This window comes from Arachis duranensis, chromosome 6 (assembly GCF_000817695.3).
Source record: "Arachis duranensis cultivar V14167 chromosome 6, aradu.V14167.gnm2.J7QH, whole genome shotgun sequence".
Classification (NCBI taxonomy): domain Eukaryota; kingdom Viridiplantae; phylum Streptophyta; class Magnoliopsida; order Fabales; family Fabaceae; genus Arachis; species Arachis duranensis.
Window position 1 is genome coordinate 79,034,190 of NC_029777.3, and position 21,327 is coordinate 79,055,516.

Consider the following 21,327-nt stretch of genomic DNA (forward strand, 5'->3'; position numbering starts at 1 on the left):
ATGACCAGTCCAGTTTTCAGAACCTTGGGTTTAGGTTTAGGGTTTGCATTATGTTAATTGATAAATTTGGGTTTAGAGTTAGATTCTGTTGCTGTGAAACTGGGTTTAGGGTTTGGATTCTTATTGTGAAATTGGGATGAGACTGGGATTACGGGTCGGATTCTTATTGTGAAATTGGGACATTTAATTATAATACTGAGTTTAGGATTTGGATTCTGTTAATTGTCTTAACTAAGACCTTCGTTCCGCCATCTCCCCCTCATCGGAACTGCCGTCCGCCACCGGGTAACTCAACTAGTACCTTTGCCGCTTTCTATTCTCTCTCTTTTCTTTCTCTTACTAGAATTTCTCTCTCTCTCTCTCTCTGGTGTTTTCATTTCTCTTCTCCCTCACTCTCTCAGGCAATGGAAGAATTGGACCAGTGGAAGGAACAACTTCTCCATTGGTGGAGCCTAGCCGAAGAGCAACTTCGGCAGGTTCCCCCAGTTCAGCTCTACGCCACCGCTGCCATCCTCGTTTTCACCACCCTGCTGCTCCTATCATGTCAGCTTCCCCATATTCTCGTACATTTCTTTTTTTTTTTTGTGATAGGTTTTGATGATGGATTTTGTTGCTTGCAGTGCGGTTGTTGAAGCGTGCCAAGTCCAACACCATTGTATTGACTGGCCTAAGTGGTGCCGGCAAAACTGTTCTCTTCTATCAGGTAAAACTCTCAATTCACATGTTCTTTGGTTCATAGTTGAATTCGTATCCTGTAGTTTCTAAATTATTGCTGTTCTAGTTTGCTTTGCTTAATGAATTGTTGCTATCATCTTGAACAAAAAGAATATTCATGGTTAGATAGTGAAACACTCTTAAGCAATGTTGTTACATTATCAGGTGCCATTAGATTGTTGAATAGAATATTGCTTTCTATGATTTATTGTGTTTACTCTTAACTTAATTTTGCCCATTTTGTGTGTAAATGGAATTTCAGTACACTATGCAGCAAAAGAACCTGCATTTCCCATGCTAATATAATGTTATTGATGTACTTCTTCTGCCTCTATCAGCTTAGGGATGGCTCTATCCATGGGGGGACTGTTACGTCAATGGAACCTAATGAGGAGACTTTTGTTCTTCATTCTGAAACAACAGAGGTAAGACACTAGGATTTTGCCCTTTAATACATGTACATAAATAAATAGAATTAAACACGATTTTTTATGTGTATTTCATTGTGCTTTACATTCTGTATGAAAATGCCTTGGGTTTTCTTCATACACAAGCCTTGGATGGGTAGTCAAGTTATTTGAAATTATGTCTATTTTATTTTTCGTTATACTTGTTGGTTGATTGTGGAATTAAACATATTAGAACTGATCTTGTCTCTTGTTTCTTTGATAGAAGCGGAAGACAAAACCCGTTCATGTTGTCGACGTCCCGGGACATTCTCGTCTTCGTCCCAAATTGGATGAATACTTGCCTCAAGCTGCTGGCATAGTTTTTGTTGTTGATGCTTTGGATTTCTTACCAAACTGCCGTTCTGCTTCAGAGTAATTCCTTTTGCACTGAGTATATATTTCTAAGGGTAAACCTCAAAAAATGCACCTAAAAAATGTTCCTGAATTTTGTTATCGACAAAAATGCTCTCAAATAATCTAAAAACATGCCAAAAATGTCCAATTGTGATCAAAGACTTACTCCGTTAATGGAAAAAATGTGACGTGGCTAATGGAGCATTCAACATGTCAAGTGAGACTCCATACTCCGTTTGTCACATCATTCTTTTCCGTTAACGTAGAACGTTTCAGTACATAGGTGTGTATTTTTCTCACATTTTAAAATAATTTGAGGATATTTTTGTCAATAACACATTTCGGAGGTATTTTTGTTGGTGACAAAATAATTTGAGTGCGTTTTTTTGTGGTTTACCCTATTTCTAATGAGCTTGTAGTGAGCATTATGCATGTGGCATCAAGAATTATATAACTTAGTGACTATTTCTCATATCTTGATGAAGTAGTTCCTAATTCACTTTCTTCACAGGTATCTATATGATATTTTGACCAAGGGAAGTATTGTGAAGAAGAAGATTCCATTGCTTATTCTCTGCAACAAAACAGACAAGGTCACTGCTCATACGAAGGAGTTTATCCGCAGGCAGATGGAGAAGGAAATGTATGGCCTCAACATTCAATCTTTTATATGCTATGCTTTGATTTTTTCGTTGATTACTTTATAAGTGCATATTGTTGGAGGATTATGTGAGGCTATCAGCTGTTGTGCAATGATAAAGTTGTTACCTCATGGACAGTTCACAGGTTCTGGCTGGTCATCTAAATCATAGTTATCAAAACCGAACCGGCAATTGACTCGACCAAATTACTAGGTCATTGGGTTAATGGTTCAACCGGTTGGTCATTAGTCGAACCGTTTAACCCGATAATAATTAAATCAATATATAAAATTATAATAGAATAAAAATAAATTATGCTTTTATTATATAATATAATGCAGCATTATAAAATTATATTACAATAACATTACTAAATGATATTTTTTTCCAAGATAATTAAATTTCCATTAATTGAAAAAGATTTACAGTTGTCCATAAACTAAGACCACATCAAAAGAAGAATGCATTCATACTATATATATAAATGTTAGCACCCTTTATATCAAAGGAAACTTTGGTCCATTGGAAGCCTGGCGTAAGGCCACGGCATAATCCTTGGTTCGAGCCTCATTCACCCCTTTGAGTTTCATTGAAAAGGCTTCCGCCTGTGCAGGATATGCGTGCCAGATCAGCTCACAGTTCCTGCAGGTGCACTGCTCACAGTTCCCCGGGTGCAGTGTGGAAGGACGCCACCCCATGCTCGCCTGGGACAGTGTCCAAACCGCGCCAGTTTGTGAGAACCGCCAGGTTTTCAGTGGGTTTGATAGCTGTTGACCGGGTTGTTAGCCTTTCCAGTCCTATGAGTGAATTGAACTGGCTGAACCACCGGTTCAACGGATTTTTGGTCGGACCGACATCTCCGCTCCCCTGAGCTCACATGACTTATAGCCTAGAGCATAGAGTTGAGCTTCAGTTGACTTATTATAATTTATATGTTTAATAGTTTAATATGCGAGGGCAAATTGTCAATCAATTATCAAATTCATAGGAGAATTCTAAACAAAGATGCATAGATAGGAATAACATTGTTCTATGAAGTAATGTTGGTTAGGGTTTAGAGATGAGAATATTGTGGTAAAGGAGAGGACATCTGGAAAGAGGTTAGACAGGATTAGTGTCTTAAGGAAAGAGTTGGAATAACATGGAGTGAAGAAAGATGTTTAGTAATAGAAATTCCAATAAAGTGCTTTTTGTTGTGAGGAGTTCCAGAGGCCTAGTGTGAAAAGTATATCAGATGGAAGATATCTCGAATAACAAGGGTCAAAGCCTTAGAGGAATACAAATGAAATTTTAAGAAAAACCATTAAGAAAGACCTCATTCAAAATTGATTTATTGAAGCTAACCTTATGGTGGTGTTTGATTTCCATTTCAATTATGAGAGCTATTTTTCTACCTTTTTTTGTCAACATTGTTGATGACACTAATTATTTTACAGTGACAAATTACGGGCATCAAGAAGTGCAATATCGGCGGCGGACATTACAAATGAGTTCACCCTTGGGGTGCCGGGAGAACAATTTTCTTTTATCCAATGTTACAACAAAGTTACAACTGCAGATGCTTCTGGTTTAACTGGAGAGATATCTCAGTTGGAACAATTTATCAGAGAATATGTAAAGCCATAACTTGATCTTATGTATGGAAAATTAGAGATCATTATGTTGGGATCAACGAGGTGATTAGATAGTTGAAATCATATGATTAAACTGTATTTTGATTAAATCAGTTGCATAGTTACTTGGATTTACCTAAGGACACATTTTCAATTGACCATTTAGAGATTTGATTATTTTATAGGTCTCTAGTTTTTTTCAATTAATTTCTTATAATTTTTTTTTCAATTAGATTCTTTTGTTTAAAAGTTTTTGTAATTTTTGGATATTGAATTTAATTGAAGGATTTTATTGTACAACTAGGAATATGATTGAAAATGTTTAAATTATAGGGATTTAATTGAAAATAAAGTGTAATTGATGTTTAATGTTTGTCTCCCCTGATAACAATTTTTATTGTGTAAAGACAAGTAAACTTCTAGATGGAATTTGTTTACATCATGGCTGCCAATTTTTATTTTGAAGGCATAGTGTGTTCTTAGTTTTGCCGGATACAACTTCGATATATATTACTGTATCAAAATTCAACTCATCATTCCAAAACAGTGCTGTTCAGTATACAGTTAGTTTTCAAGTGAAAAGACATTATACACTACTTTTGTAATATGTAAACTTTTCATCCCTTTTCTGAAAAAAATGGAACAACCTACGAAACTTGCTATTTTGTTTGGTGTATCGTATGGAGAATATGTCGTAGCATGGAATATGCACTAGAACCACAGCAAAATACCTGAAAAGTTCGAGAGGATGAGATAATAAATTAATAATATATGTATGATCATTTGAATCATTAAGCATAATTAATTACCTAGGACTACTTTCATATATGGAAATATTATATAAGGGTGCAAATGAGGATGACAAGTCAAGAAAAGGATAAGGTCAGCTGTAACAATTAAGGGTGTCAAACTAGAAACAACCAAAATCTTAAAGATACAGATTTTTTTCCTTAATCAATTAATTTAAACTTTTATTTAAATGGCATTTTTTTAAAGTAATAAACAATAATAAATGTGGTATTTTTAATTGGTACTCTTAACTATTTCTCAAAATGATACGTATGTAAGGGAGTTTTTTGGTGACCAAAATAATGATATCTAAAGATGGTTAAAGATTGACCCACGAATTAGAGATTGACACGTGGAATGGTTGAATATGATGAGAATAGAAGTATGTTTTTGTGAATTACGTTAAAAATAAAAAAAGCTAAATTATAGAAAAAAAGATATATACACGAAAGGGAAAAAAAGGGATAAAATAAAAGTGGTGAAGTTAATAAAAATGAGATTTTTTATTTAAATAAATTAAATATATTTTATTTATTGAAATAAATAATTATAAAAATTATAATCTTATCTTGTTTACACTATAAACAATATAATTATGAATATATTTAAACGAGATATATGGAATTTGAAAAAATATACATATCTCGTTTAGAGTGTAAACAAAATATATTCATAATAATCTCGTTTACCGTGTAAACGAGATATGTGTATTTATAAATATAAAAATATAATTTTTAAAAATAATAAAAAATAATTCTTAAAATAGAATGTTTCAAATAAAAAGAAAAATAGGTTTCAAATAATAAAGAAGATGGACCGTTTCAAAATAATAAAGAAAATAGATGATTTTAACTAACTAATTAATGGACGACGTAATTTCAAACTGCCAATTTAAAATTAACACTTTATTTTCTTAGAAACCAACCCGTCTTCTTTGTTATTTTGAAACCGTCTATTTTCTCTATTATTTGAAACGTTTCATGTTAAGAGTTTGGTCTAATTTAAATTGTTAATATTTTTTATTATTCTCAAAAATGATATTTTTATATTTACAAATACCGGTGTAAACGAGAAATAATTATGAATGTATCTTGTTTATACGATAAACGAAATAAGTGTATTTTTTTAAATTCCATATATCTAGTTTACAGTGTAAACCAGATAAGATTGAAAAATGTATTTTTGTAATAATTTTTATAATTGTTTATTTCAATAAATAAAATATTTATTTAATTTATTTAAATAAAATTTTTCATTTTTATTAACTTCACAGTTTTTTTTTATCCTTTTTTTCCTTCCATATATTTATATTTTTCTTTTTTTTATAACTTAAATTTTCTCATTTTTAACGTCATTCACAAAAGTATACTTTTAAAATGGGTCTTATTATGTTTAATCATTTCATGTGTTAATCTTCAATTTGTGGGTTAATCTTTGGCAATTTTTAGACACTGTTATTTTGTTCACCAAAAAATTTCCTTCAAAGCATAGGTAAGTATGCTTTTACCACATTGAAACACAAGCATGGAGGATCCACTGAAAAATCACGAATATGCACGTCCACAACATAAAATATGCAAATCGAAACTTTGGAAAGCTCTGCATGTATAAGAATAAGTATTTGTGAGTTTAACATTTTGAACACGCTACATATCCAAAAATAATAATGATAAAGAAACTGACAAATTTAACAAAAAAATTGCAAACATTTATAAAATACTAAAATCCAAACTCACCATGCAAGTCAGGTTTGTGTCACCGAGCATAAAACAACGTTAATAGTGCATGAAAAACATAAACTACAAGGTAGTAAAAGATGCAAATATTTTTTGAAGAAAAAATGCAATGCAATGTGAATTGTTAGAGAATATAACGGTTCGCGTGCCTTCTCCTATCAATTTAAGCTTTTGGAGAAGTGGCTTCATGACACCCATACTCACAATATCGGGACTGTAGTCTTTGGCTGTCAGCAACATAGAGAATAAGCCAGAACACACAGTCAGTGAGTATTATAGCACCTGCACAAATCTATATATTCAACGGATAATGAAAAATTAAGTTAAAAGCCTTCTAAATTTGATGAAAAATGAAAAATGTATTCCAGAATTTTATCAGAGTTACCTGAAAAATTATTTGGAAAATGTAACCCATGGCTATTAGAGTGCAGGGAGAATCACTAAGTAAGCCACACGTCCTCCATGCAGCGCTCTCCAACCTCAGATTGTTGACTCATTCTGCTTGTATTTCCGTAACACACTCCTCCAACCATCCCTTTCACTCTCACTCGTGCCTCACTCTCCATACCACCCCCAATCCCACCTTTATCTTTTCTTTTTTCATTTTTGCTGCACAAATTCAGCAGAAAAAGAAAAAATTGCCACAATCAAAATTTCAACCGTGCCAAGGAGATGGAAAATAAAAGAAGTTAATCGCTTAAAGTTTTACATTGCTAATTATCTTGAAAATCTTAATTATCTAAATTTTTATTATAAAATATTTTGAATTAATAAAAATAATAATGATAATGTTAGAAATTAGTAGAAATATTATAGTAATAATTATTAAGATTATATATATAATATTATTATTAATTGTTAGAAATAGTCAGTAAAATAAAATAAATTTAGAAGATATTTGAAAAATTATTGAATTAATTATTATTATTATTATGAGTATATTATTTAGATATTTAATTAAGGATTAACAACTTGTTGTTGTGTATTGTTAATTAAATATTTACTTGATATGTTTGTTTATTGTGTTGTACTGGAAGTGAAAATTTTAAAATTATTTATATATAATAATTAATCATTCTTAATTGTTAGTTAGTGAATTAATTAAGCTATATTATTATTATTGTTATAGTACCATGAAAAATAAAAAACAATAATAAATAAGAATTATTATTATAAAATAAATAGGTTTTTGACATTAAAAAATATAGTTTTAATATATTTAATAATAATTAGATTTATATTTTAGATTCATTTAAGGTTTATTTATTATTAGAAGCTAATAAATATAAATGTGGATTTTTTGTAAAATAGATTTAGTATATTTTGAGTAGTTAATAATATAGTTGTTAATATGATTATGTTTTACTGGTTATGTGATAATGAAAACGAGATATTGTTAAATTTAATTTGATAATTAAATATGATTATCTTTGTTTAATGTGATATATGGCTACGTTTTGTAGGGTTCACGGATGTTGACATGTAACTACTTAATGTCGCTAGATTCGTACAATCAAATTGTTGATGGGCATTTACGGGAGACTGATTTTTATCACGTTTTTCATATTGGAATTATCTAATGTCAGTCGACATTGGTTAATGTTCTGTTCGAGAATGATGTCCTGAGACTCACACATTCTATTTTTCAGTTGGTGAGTGTGCTATGACATTGGAGGACGTGGCGATAATTCTTGGTCTTTCAACAAATGGTCTTCCAATTATAGGACCGATTCTCAGTACGTAGTTATGAGGCTTTAGAGGCCGAATGCTTGCACCAGTTTAGTGTTGCACCTAAGAAAACAGATTGTAGAGAAAATTTCATAAAGTTGACGAGATTTTGAGGACTAAAGATCGTTTAATGTTGACTGATGACATTCACATTCAGAGGTACGTCAAGGACCACATAATGTTATTATTTGGGACCATTCTATTTGGAGACAAGTTTGGAGCAGCAGGTGGTGCACTGGAAGTTTTTGCTGTTGTTCCGTAACTTCGTTGGGATCATACAATTTAGTTGGAGATCAGCATGCCTGACACACCTGTATAGAGCATTGTGTAGGGCATCTCGTGTCGACTGCAAGGAGATTGATGGTCCACTTACACTTTTGCTTACATAGGCTTGGATCCGTCTACCATTTCTTGCGCCGATTTCTGGCAATCCTCGACTCTTTCCAATTGCAAACAGGTAAAATTAATTACTATCTGCTTTGAAAAAGTGTAACACGTTGTATTTTAAATTTGATCGATAAAAGTTAATTAACAGATTGTCTGATGTCAGTGTTTTGTCGATTTTTAGCAAATCGATAGCGGTTCGATATCTAGTGGTCTGGGAGCGAAACCTACCCATCTGTGCGAGTACCAGTTTTCTAGAAGTGTATCAAAGCGTCTTCGATTAGACAAGTTTTTTCAATAAAATAAAATAAATTTGTAAATCGATAAAATGCAGTTTGGAAATTAAAGTTTTGAAAGCTAAATAAATAGTAAATGGACAAGTTTATATGAAGATTAAAAGAAAAAATAATAACAATGCCTTCAATTAAATTGAAGAACTTAAGCATGAAGAATGAAAACATAGAAAGATAAATTAAATGAAGAACATAAAGAACATTTCAAGAATAAAATTAATTGAAAAGTTAAGTTTACAGAAAAAACTAAATTGAAAAAAAAAGTGGAAGGAACCCTACAGAAAGTGTAACTCGATTGCAATCTCAGGACTTTATTGGGATGTGAGAATGCTTAGAGTATTTTTTCTGAGTGAAGATTCCAACCCTTATTCTCTAACACTTCACAGTATTTATAGACTATCTTACATAACGGTTAATTTGATTACAATTACTTACAATTAAATGAAGAATTACAGATTTGAAATACAATCACTCTTGGTAACCATTTTCACTGCGTGATTGTAGATATTTCCAATGTTTTCCTCGTATTATAAAAGCCACGAACTTTCCCGCTTCCACAACTATTCGATCAGCTTTCTCGAAGGCCTTACTCAATTCTTCGAATCTAAACTTCCATTCGATTTGGCTTACTCGATCAACCACACAATCGAAATCCAATTAGCGCTGAATACCTCAAACCTTATACTCACATGCATATCTTCTCGAGAGACTAAACTTTACTTCTTCGATTCACCTCATTTATATCAAAATTATTTTTCGATCAACAAATTGTCCCTTTGGATTAATGTGGTTGCTTTCGATAATATTATCGATAAATAAAGTACTTAATCCAAAAAACGTCCGTTTTCAAACCAGGAATAATTATCATTTAAACCCCATTACTACTGACTCACTCGACACATCTCTCGAGACTTACACCTTCTCTCTCTACCACTTCATCTTCCTCGTGAAGTTACCTCAATTCACTTCAACAGTAACGGCGACAGTAGCGCTTTAAATTTCTCATTTTCTCTTTTGTTCAACTCTCTTGAACCTCATCATTCTTTTCTTACACTGAGAAACTTTTTACAAAGTCTCCAACTTTATTCTCCTTGTTCCTTTCTGATAATGGCTGGTTCTTCTTCCCAGACTACCACCCAAGACAAGGGTAAAGGTCATGAGATAATACCGCCACCACCACCAGCTCTTCACATTCTCAATCAAGTCCATGACGAAGTTATTGACGATCTCCACTTGCAACCTAGTGAAACCAGAATCCTAATTCCCTTTATAATCAGTACTGATATGCATTGCTTTCTTGGACCAATTGAAACTCTAGAGAAGGCAAATAAGAAGCTTTCTTTCTTTCCGAGTGCTGGAGGAGAAGACTTACTGATAAACCAAGCTTTCAACATCTCCCATTTCATCAATCAAAAATCTTTCCGGAACAATCCAAAGATTAACCCTCGGGGATATGATTTCACAGCCTGGTATCGACGTCTTGAGCCTACTAAAAGCGCCGGCTGGAAAGCTTTAGGAATTCATGAACTACTAAGACTCTCCCATTTCTCACTTACCACATACCCTTGGATGATTAGGGCCGTGACTTATTTTTGGAATAGAACAACCAACAACTTCCACCTTCCATGTGGAATGATCGGAATGTCCCTTCTGGACGTGGCTGCTATTACTGAAAGCTCCCAATCAATTTTCCAGATTGTACTCTTGACATGCAACCAAAGCGTCACTACAATGTGGTTTTAACCAGTTCTTACAATGACGTTATCACCCACAACATGGGTGCAGAAGGTGCGAAAATCACTGGCAATGAACATGTTGCCTTCCTATTTTATTGGTTAAATGCTGTCTTATTCTGTTCTCAAAGTGTCCAAATGTCGAAATTTTACCTTCCTTTAGTCACTCTTCTTCACGAAGGAAAATCCCTCAATTTGGCTAAGCTTCTTCTAGGACATATTTTCGAAAAACTTGGTCAATTTGTCTGTGACTTTCGAAACAACAAGATCATCAGCACAGGGGGTCCTGTATGGCTTCTTCAACTATGGCTTAATGCCGTCTTTGAAAATTTCATGACCAAATCTGATAGTGGTAATACTGATAAGCAATATATTTATGGCTTTCGATTGTCTGCATTCAAACCCAATTTTCCAGATACTGAATCAGATGAAGATAAATTTTGGGCTGTTTTCTCCCTCTTCCATACTTGTAAAGATTTTGAAAATGACCAACTCAATTTCACTCCTTTCTTGCATCGCAACCGTGGTCCTGCTTTGTTGGACCGCTTACTCTTCCCTAACACCGATGAAGCAAATGAACTTGCAAATCGAAGTTGCGCAAACATGCTAGCTTTACAAGTAATACCAACAGGATTACCTTTACACAAGAAGGAGAAATTCAAAATTACTCTGTATGCTCCAAATATGACAGCCAGACAATTTGAATTTTCTCAAGCCATCCCAACACCACAACCTCAAAATGATGAACCTTTCTGCCACTTTACTTTAACCACTCAAGAGGATTTCGATTCTTGCCTCTTAAAGAATCAACAACGTAAGGATCGCTTTAATTTCGTGGTGTACGATCGCAGTTTCTATATCACCAAATCCTGTTTTGAATGGTGGGCTGCTTATTACTCCAGATACACTCGTACCTTGGAAGAAATTCAACAAGTTGCGATTCTTACTTTCCCTGTTGTTGAAGGTTCCCCGAAAAGAACTCAAAAAAGGAAAGCCGAAGCCGCTCGACCACCATCATCAAAAAGTAGAAGAACTCCTACCAGATATTCTCGAAAGGTGATTTTATAATTCCTCTCTTTAACTTAAAAACACATTATCTTTACACACATCATATTTTAATTTAAAATAAATTTCAAACTTGTAACTGTGTACCTTCTATACTAGCCTGTCAATGTTGCTCACTCAACACCATCTGCGGGAATTCTTGACCAATCAAATTTGCCACAACCACAAGGTCAAGAACAATCTACATCACATGACTCCATTCAATTCACAGGACCAATTCAAATAATTCCAGCCGCTTTTCTACCTGTTTCTCTCACAACACAAGTGATTGATTCCACAACAAATCCTTTGCAACACTCTCCAAAAGAAACCCTCAGACTCGAAGCAACTTCACCAAATGATCAAGCTAATTTTACTGAAGAGAACCAAGCAATTCCAGATTTCGACTTCGCTTCTAAAGTTGCTGACACAACCAATTCGGACTCTTCTCGATCCAAAGTTTTAGAAACCCCTCCAGAATTACAACCTGATCCTACACTCCAGACTCCTCCAGGACTGAAACCAAGGATATCGAATGTTCCTACCACTCTAACTAGTGCTACTTTAGAAGACTTGACTTCTGTTTTAAATAAGATCATCCAAGAAAACAAAGTTCCGGTGCCTATACCAACGATCTCAAGGCCTGTTACATCGAAGCCTCCAATCAAATTAGATCCCAACACTCGGGAACAACTTCGATCACTCATCAAACTCTTGGATCATCCACCTACCACATGGGTTAATGACCCCATTCTCAACAAACTTCTGGAAGATTGCTTGAATTCTTCCTTTGTATTGCCAACTGACAGACTATATTCTCCCTCAATCCAAGAATTCCAACAACTTCTCAATGAAAGTGTTGCATCTCAATTCCAACTCCAAGAAATTGAAACTGAGGAAGCTACTGCCAAATCTAAAATAGAACATTGCCTTAAAGTTGCTCAACCAATTCAAGTTTCTGGTGAAGAATTTGATCTCAAGATCTCCCATGATATTTCTGTTCAAACTTTCCATGATCAAGAAGAAGCAAGACTCAAGGTAGAGTTAGCTCAGATCCAAGAACAACTTACCACTGTCCGCCAAAATTGAGCCACTTTAGCCAAGCCTCTGGCCGCAGCCCAATAGGAGCAACATCTTCTTATCCAAAAACTTGTCTCGATTGACACTGAATGGGGAGAATATGAAAAACAACTTGAGAGAATTCAAACTGATAAACTCAGGCAGATTGAAGTGCTTACAATCCTGGAAAACAAAAGAACGAAGCTGCGCTCTGATTTGGCAAAACTATTGGCACCTTGAATGTTTTTTTTTTTACTTCTAACTTTATTTTGTAGCCATTTCCTTCCATATTTTCCGAACTTTAATATATATTGAACTTCTAAGTTTTCCAACAATAGAAAAGTTTTAAGTATTTCCCATTGATCGAGTTAATCACCTTTCCTAACTCGATATCTTTAATTTGATAGGCATTTCCAGAATATGTCCCTATAATTTGAAAAGGACCTTCCCAACTATGGGACCATTTACCCAGAAATCTCGATTTCTTTTCCATTGGTAAAATAACTTTCAAAACCAATTCGCCTATCTTAAAAGAATTTTCTTTAATTCGATGACTATAACTTCAAGCAACACTTTCTTTCTGTCGAATTATATTCTCAAGTGCCAAGATTCGCTCCGAATCTAACTCATTTAACTCATCATACATTGCATTCCAATAATCATCGACTGGTAAATCATTTTGTTTCAATACTCTTAAAGTATTCAAATTAATTTCCAATGGTAATACCGCGTCATGGCCATACACCAACTTATAAGGTGAAGTTCCTATCGAACCTCTTGGTGAGTTTCGATAGACCCACAATACTTGGCTTAAAGTCTTATGCCATGTTCGAGGCTTACTCCCGATATGCTTTTTAATCAAGCCTATCAATTTCGCTGCCTCTACTTGCCGATTAGCCTGTGCATAATAAGGAGTCGAAGTAACCATACTAATGTTTCTTGAAGCCGCAAAATTTTTAATTCATTGGCCAGTAAATATAATTCCTTGATCAGTGCTTAACGTTTGAGGAATTCCAAATCGATAGATAATATTTTCCTCAATAAAGTCAATTATCTCACTTTGACCAACCTCTACTAATGGAATAGCATCAACCTATTTTGTGAATAATCAATAGCCACCAAAATAAATTTGTGTTGTTTCGATGAAGGAGGGTGAATCAAACCAATTAAATCCAAAGCCCAACCCCTAAATGGCCATGGCTTTATTATCGAATGTAATTCAGCTACTAGAATTTGTTGTATCGAACCATGTTTCTGACATTCTCGACATGCTTTTGCATAATCAATATAATCTTTTATCTTATATGGCCAATATACATGATTACGATATAACACCCATCTCATTTTCTTTCCTGCCTGATGAACACCACAGATCCCATTATGAACTTCGCCCAAAGTAATATTCTGATCTTCTCAACTCAAACATCTCATCAAACTTCCATCGATCCCTTTTTTATATAATTCATCGGCCAATAAAACAAAGTTCATTGCTCATAATTTTATTTTTCTATCGACTGTAGTATTAGGATCTTTCAAATACTGAGCAATAGTCTTTCTCCAATCAGAGTCCTCCCATTCATCCATACACATCACCTCTCTTTCATTTGCTGGTACTAAAATTTGATGGATACTAGATAGCTTCTTAATAGTTTCTGGACCAATTCGATACCTCAAAGCAATTTGAGCCAACTCATTGGCAATTTCATTATAAATTCTAGGGATATGCACCAAAGAAACCTTTTGAAAAGACGTTAACAACTCCCAAGAAGTTACTAAATATTTTTGAAACGTCTCATTATTACATTTAAATTCCTTTGACAATTGCTTTAAAACCAACTGTGAATCCCCTAGAATTTGAACTTCTAAAGCTCCTTTGTCAATTAAAATTTTGAGACCTAAAATTAAAGGCTCATATTCAGCAACATTATTAGAGCAAGGATATTTTAATCCGAACAAAAATTCTGACGGAATACCCTCTGGTGAGATAATGAGGATTCCAACCCCTGCACCATCTTTATGCTTAGATCCATCGAAATATAATTTCCAATAGTTAACATCTACATCAACTATATTTGCCCCTTGATCATTCAGATATTTTGAATTATCCACAAAAAAATCTGCGATGACCTGGCCTTTAACAGCCTTTGCTGGGATATACTGCAAATTAAATTCGGTTAATGCTAACATCCATTTCCCCAAACGTCCTCTTAACATACGGAAACTAAGTATATACTTAACAACATCGGTCTGTGCTATAACTTTCATTGATTTAGCCACCATATAACACTTTAACTTCATACAAGCATGATATAATGACAAACATAACTTTTCGATCGGTAAATACCTTATCTCGATATCAGTTAAGACTCGACTAAGGTAATAACAGCCCGTTCATGCCCATTTTCATCATCTTGGGCTAACATACACCCTATAGTATTTTCAGATGCTGCAATATACAATTTCAAAGGCTTACACGAACGAATATTCGCCATAATCAGGGCTTTAGCCAAATAGGTTTTAATCGAATCAAACGCTAATTGATGTTCTGTGGTCCATTCGAATTTTGAACCATTTTTTAATTTTACTAAAGGTGCAAACACCCTAGTACGATCCAAAAGATTTGAAATGAATCTTCAAAGATATTTTATTTTACCCAAAAACGATTGTACTTCTTTCTTCGATTTGGGGGCAGACAAAGCTAATATTGTATCTGCTTTGTTTTTATCAATAGCTATCCCCTTCTTATGAACAACAAAACCTAAAAGGTTTTCAGCGAATGCCCCAAAAGCACATTTCAAAGCATTCATTTTTAATCATTTCTTTCTCATAGTTAAAAATGCCTTTTTTAAATGGTCTATATGTTGACTTACAGAAATCGATTTTACCATTACATGATCGATATACACCTCTATAAATTTCCCAATAAACCCATAAAAAATGGCATTCGTTGCCTGTTGATATGTTGCTCCAGCATTTTTCAAACCAAAAGGCATAACCACCCATTCATATGTGCCTAACGCACCAAGGCAACGAAAAACAGTCTTAGCCACATCATTTTCCGCAATGAAAATTTGGTTATATCCAGAATAACCGTCCATAAAACTAAGAATTTTATTTCCTGCTGCAGAATCGATTAACATATCGGCAATCGGCATAAAATATTCATCCTTTGGAGTAGCATTATTTAAATCACGAAAATTGATACATACCCTTAATTTCTCATTTTTCTTTATCACTGAAACAATATTCAATATCCACTCCACATATCGAGTAGTTCGAATAAATTTTTCTTTGATCAAGCGTTCTATTTCTTCTTTAATTTTTACATTGATTTCAGGAGTAAAACGTCTTGTGGTTTGTTTCACTGGTCGAGCATTGGGTTTCAATGCTAATCGATGTTCTACTAATGAACGATCGAGACCAGGCATCTCATGGTAATCCCATGCAAAATAATCTTTAAACTCATGTAACAAATTGAGAAGCTCAATTCAAAAAGGATTAACAAGATCTTTACAAATTAATGTAATTCGAACGTCATCATGAGTCCCCAAATTAATTTCTTCTAGTGGATCTTGAGATTCAAATCTCTTATAATGATCATCTTTGATTGAATATTTTTCAAATCCCAAAGGCTCCAAATCATAAATACAATCGAAAGTAAAATCAATAGCATCATGAGAAAGAGTAGAAACTTGATCTTTGATTAAATCATCATGACTTTTATTTTCTACACAATGAGCCTCTGCTATTAAATCGGCAGTCCAACTCATATTATAAGTTTCTTATAAATAATAGGGAAATCATAACTAAATTCGACTGGAAGTGTTGAATCAAACATACTACAATAAGTAGATTTACTAATACTATCTGATTCAACTTTATCAGAAGAATCATCTTTATTTTCTAAAACTTGAAAATTATTTAAATAATTATGCAAAGTTACCAGGTAGTTGAAAACTTCCTCAACCTGGTCCATAGTTCAGCCTTCGATGTCTTCAAGAAAGACAATCCCAACCCGTCGGCTCGAAAGACATATCTGGATAGCGCAACTTCACCGAAAGTCCTTCCGAAGTCAAGTAAAACCCTTCACAATTGTAAGAATTCAGAGATTGATCAACAGTTAAAGGCTTCAATTTACGGTTATATATCCAAAAATCGACATGCATTTGTTCGACGTAGAGACTTGAATCTGCTTTGACAATTTCAGGCTTGCCTTTTTTAGTCCACAGAAGCATGCTCTGATGCACTGTAGATGGTACACCACCTACTCCATGAATCCAATCTCTCCAAGTAAGGAGTTATAACTGGCATTCGATGGCACTACCACAAACATAGAGTGTCTCTTCGAAGACCCCACCTTTATAGTCAAGGTAACCAATCCTCTTGCTGGCGTAAAATTCCCACTTAAATTAGTCACAGCAATGTTTGTAGGGACCAGCTCATCAAAATGTTTTCCTACTTTTCCCAACATCCTTTCTGGCAAGAGACTAATCGCTGCCCTCCGTCAATCAACACCTTGTTTATTTTGAACCCATTTACAATAGCAACAATATGAAGGGGACGCAGATTAGACATTTGTCTCTCAGTAGGGCGAGGAAAAAAACCTGGTTCATCCTCTATGCGAACGAAAAAGAAAGCCTCTTCATCCTCTTGGTCGTAATCCTCATTCGGATTACTTTCGCATTCTCCAAGGTACTCGGTAGGAATTATCGAAATTGTTCCTACCATGTCATCATCTCCTTCATCAAAGTATTCTTTATCAACATCAACATCTTTGTGCTTGTCAATCCTAGAGGACTGAGCAACTTCCTTTCCTTTCTCCATCTTTGCTGGTGATGGAATCTCTTTGGGGTAAGTCTCTCCATCAGAAGGAAAGGCGATGCGAGAATGCACAGAGGGAGTTGCCCCCTTGCTAGTTTCCTTACATGTTTCAATTTGAAGTTTCTTACCTTGATTGAAACTCCTTCTTCCTCCTCTCCTTCTAGGGTATTGATGAGCGGATAATTTATACGCTTTTTGGCATTGTTTTTAGGTAGTTTTTAGTAAGTTCAAGCTACTTTTAGGGATGTTTTCATTAGTTTTTATGTTAAATTCACATTTCTGGACTTTACTATGAGTTTGTGTGTTTTTCTGTGATTTTAGGTAATTTCTGGCTGAAATTGAGGGACTTGAGCAAAACTCTGAAAAAGGCTGACAAAAGGACTACTGATGCTGTTGGAATCTGACCTCCCTGCACTCAAAATGGATTTTCTGGAGCTACAGAACTCCAAATGGTGCGATCTCAATGGCGTTGGAAAGTAGACATCTAGAGCTTTCCAGCAATATATAATAATCCATACTTTATTCGGGAATTGACGACGTAAAGTGGCGCTCAACGCCAAGTACATGCTGTTGTCTGGAGTCAAACGCCAGAAACACGTCACGACCCGGAGTTGAACGCCAGAAACACCCTATAACTCGGCGTTCAACTCCAAAGGAAGCCTCAACTCAGGGATAGATCAAGCTCAGTCCAAACACACACCAAGTGGGCCCCGGAAGTGGATTTATGCATCAATTACTTACTCATGTAAACCCTAGTAGCTAGTCTAGTATAAATAGGATAATTTACTATTGTATTGGACATCTTTTGATCACTTTAGATCTTAGGATCATCTTGGGACGATTAGTTCTTAGATCATGGGGGCTGGCCATTCGGCCATGCCCGGACCTCTCACTTATGTATTTTCAACGGTGGAGTTTCTACACACCATAGATTAAGGGTGTGGAGCTCTGCTGTACCTCAAGTTTCAATACAATTACTATTACTTTCTATTCAATTCTCTTTATTCCTATTCTAAGATATTCGTTGCACTTCAACTTGATGAATGTGATGATCCATGACACTCATCATCATTCTCACCTATGAACGCGCGTGACTGACAACCACTTCTGTTCTACCTTAGGCCGGGCGCATATCTCTTAGATTCCCCAACAGAATCTTCGTGGTATAAGCTAGATAGATGGCGGCATTCATGGGAATCCGGAAAGTCTAACCTTGTCTGTGGTATTCCGAGTAGGATTCTGGGATTGAATGACTGTGACGAGCTTCAAACTCCTGAAGGATGGGCGTTAGTGACAAACACAAAAGAATCCAGGGATTCTATTCCAACCTGATTGAGAATTGATAGATGATTAGCCGTGCTGTGATAGAGCATAGGACCATTTTCACTGAGAGGATGGGATGTAGCCATTGACAACGGTGATGCCCTACATACAGCTTGCCATGGAAAGGAGTAAGAAGGATTGGATGAATGTAATAAGAAAGTGGAGATTCGAGAGGAGCACAACATCTACATATGCCTATCTGAAATTCCCACAATGGAATTATATGAGTAACTATTTACTATTTTATTTTCTGTTTATTATTTATTTTCGAACTTATCATAAACCATTTAATCTGCCTAACTGAGATTTACAAGGTGACCATAGCTTGCTTCATACCAACAATCTCTGTGGGATCGACCCTTACTCACGTAAGGTATTCCTTGGATGACCCAGTACACTTGCTGGTTAAGTTGAACGGAGTTGTGACCACACATAGTTGTAAACCATGGTATTGGCATCATGTTTTTGGCGCCATTGCCAGGGAAAGAAAAAGCAATGAATTTTACAAAATGCAATAACATATGAATCACAATTTCGTCCACCAAGTATCCCCTGGCTCGCCCTCTATAGAAAGCATATTGATTTCGAGATGGTGCTCGATGCCCCCATTGAGGATTGCGTCGATACAGGTGATCACGCCTTTGGAATTCTTGACAGTTTCTAATCCATTGAACACCTATAGCCTGAGATCAACTAAAAGGTGTAGTCACATCATGTTGAGGAATTTTGGAACTTGAGCCCTCCACACGTCGAATTGACTGCCTTTGACGTGCTTGTTCCTCCTTATGGGCCAATTCCTTCTTTATTCTCCCGTTTTCGAAGATTGCTACTGCTTCAGCATCAAAAACAGCATTACACCGTGGACACAAAGATACGTTTCAGTCTTTGATCTTTTGCTGAACCAAGAAGTCCAACAAACCGTCTCCTGTTCTAGGATACACAGATCTCACTTGTGACTCGAAATTGTCAAGAGCCACATCAAAGTCGTAAGACATCCCCACCATATTCACTCCAAAACAGGGTTCCACATAACTGGCATCAGTCTCGAAGGGATCTACATTGACCTTCATCTCCTTCTTGCCATCATCAAATTTCAAACGTCCTTCCATGATTGCCTCTTGAATCAAATCCCTGAAACGGACACAACTGTTAGTCGAATAACTTGTTGCTTGATGAAATTTGCAATAAGGCTTTCCTTTTGAATCTTTTATGGAAAGTAAAGTTCTACCCTCAGGCAAAACCAATTGTTTATCTTTAAGCAACACATCAAAAATCTGATCAGATTTCAAAATATCAAAACTATATTTCTTTCCACTTTTAAGTTTTGAATCATTCGACTTTTCACTATCAGTAAGTTTTTTCAATAAAGAACAAACATCTGGAGGACCTTTCTTAAGTTCAGCCAAATCGACTTCTGTTTCGAAATCGAATTCCTCCTCCGAGGATTCCATGGTCACATAAGCAACCTTCCCATTTCAAGTAAAAGGTTTACTCTTCGATCTCTGTTCATTTCTATGTTTCTCTTTCTCCTTTTTCATAAGCTCCGTCTGCCGAACTTTTTCAGCCAGATGAGCCAAATCAGGAATATGCACGTTAAGCAATTTCCTACGCATATAGAATCCTAACCCCACAGTTGCTATTTTCACGATCTCACTTTCAGGTAATGTCACATAGCATCTACTTCTAACATTTTTGAAACGTATTAAATAATCATCGATGGTTTCACCATCTTCACGTTTCAAAGCTATTAGATTAGTAACTGCTACATTTATTTCCCCTCGATAAAACTGAGCGTGAAAGGCAGTTTCTAACTGATTCCATGTTGTAATCAAATTTGGTCTAAGATTCGAAAACCAAGTGAATGCATTTTTCATCAATGATGAAGGAAAAAATTTTATTTTCAAATTTTCATCATTAGCTAGGTTCTCAATCTTGACCAGATAACGAGCAACATGCTCAATAGTTGACTCTCCAACTTCTCCAGCAAATTTTGTGGTTATTTTTAGATTTTTCACCCCTCTTGGCACTTCAACCATTTGAATTACTTGGGGGAAAGCAGATACAAAATGTGGTTGATTCATAAAACCAACATTCAATCCAACCCGATTTAAAACCTCCTCTACAATTCGAGTAACCTGATAACGATCACCACGTAAACCATGCACAACATCATCAGCATTTTCACCTCGACGAACCCTGCAGGGATTTTCTCGATTTTGAATATGATTTTTATTTTGAAAAATATTTTCCATCCCCTCGTTATTTTCTCGAGCGTTATGCCTCTCGCCATCATCATAATCAACGATTCAAGCAATCCTCTCGACTTGTCAAGCAAGATGCTCGAATCTCGATTCATGATCAGCCATCATGGGATTCAGAATTGTAGTCATTTACTGAGTCAACAAATTGACCAAGTCATATTGACTCTCCTCCACTTGTTGTCGATATATTGTTGTTGAATTCACAGCATTCGAAGTGGAGCCCACATGATACTCACGAGAATATTCAGAGTGTTGTTGTAGGTTTTGCATATTATTCACTCCATTTGCATTCCCAAAGCGGATAGGCGGCATAAATCCATCCACCGGTGGGGTATAACCAACAGGAAGCCCATAAGGGGGCCAACTAACGGTTAATGGAGGTTGA

General features: G+C 35.2%; 3 protein-coding genes across 3 annotated transcripts in view; 1 reads left to right on the top strand and 2 right to left on the bottom strand.

The window, feature by feature from the left end:
* Positions 1-3,945, top strand: part of LOC107494234 (uncharacterized) — a 5,561-nt gene extending 1,616 nt beyond the window's left edge. The window contains exons 2-7 of the mRNA XM_016115289.3: positions 402-543; positions 621-703; positions 1,053-1,139; positions 1,387-1,535; positions 2,029-2,160; positions 3,595-3,945. Of these exons, the coding sequence (XP_015970775.1) occupies positions 405-543; positions 621-703; positions 1,053-1,139; positions 1,387-1,535; positions 2,029-2,160; positions 3,595-3,784 (780 nt within the window). The 5' untranslated portion in view covers positions 402-404 and the 3' untranslated portion in view covers positions 3,785-3,945. The remainder of the gene's footprint in view (positions 1-401; positions 544-620; positions 704-1,052; positions 1,140-1,386; positions 1,536-2,028; positions 2,161-3,594) is intronic.
* A 9,154-nt stretch (positions 3,946-13,099) lies between these two features.
* Positions 13,100-13,465, bottom strand: LOC107494250 (uncharacterized). The gene has a single exon (XM_016115306.1). It carries the CDS (start codon positions 13,463-13,465, stop codon positions 13,100-13,102), a length of 366 nt encoding a protein of 121 aa, XP_015970792.1.
* A 6,691-nt stretch (positions 13,466-20,156) lies between these two features.
* LOC107494248 (uncharacterized) lies at positions 20,157-20,933 on the bottom strand. Its single transcript, XM_016115304.1, has one exon. The coding sequence runs from the start codon at positions 20,931-20,933 to the stop codon at positions 20,157-20,159; it is 777 nt and encodes a 258-aa protein (XP_015970790.1).
* Between the last annotated feature and the right edge of the window lie 394 nt (positions 20,934-21,327).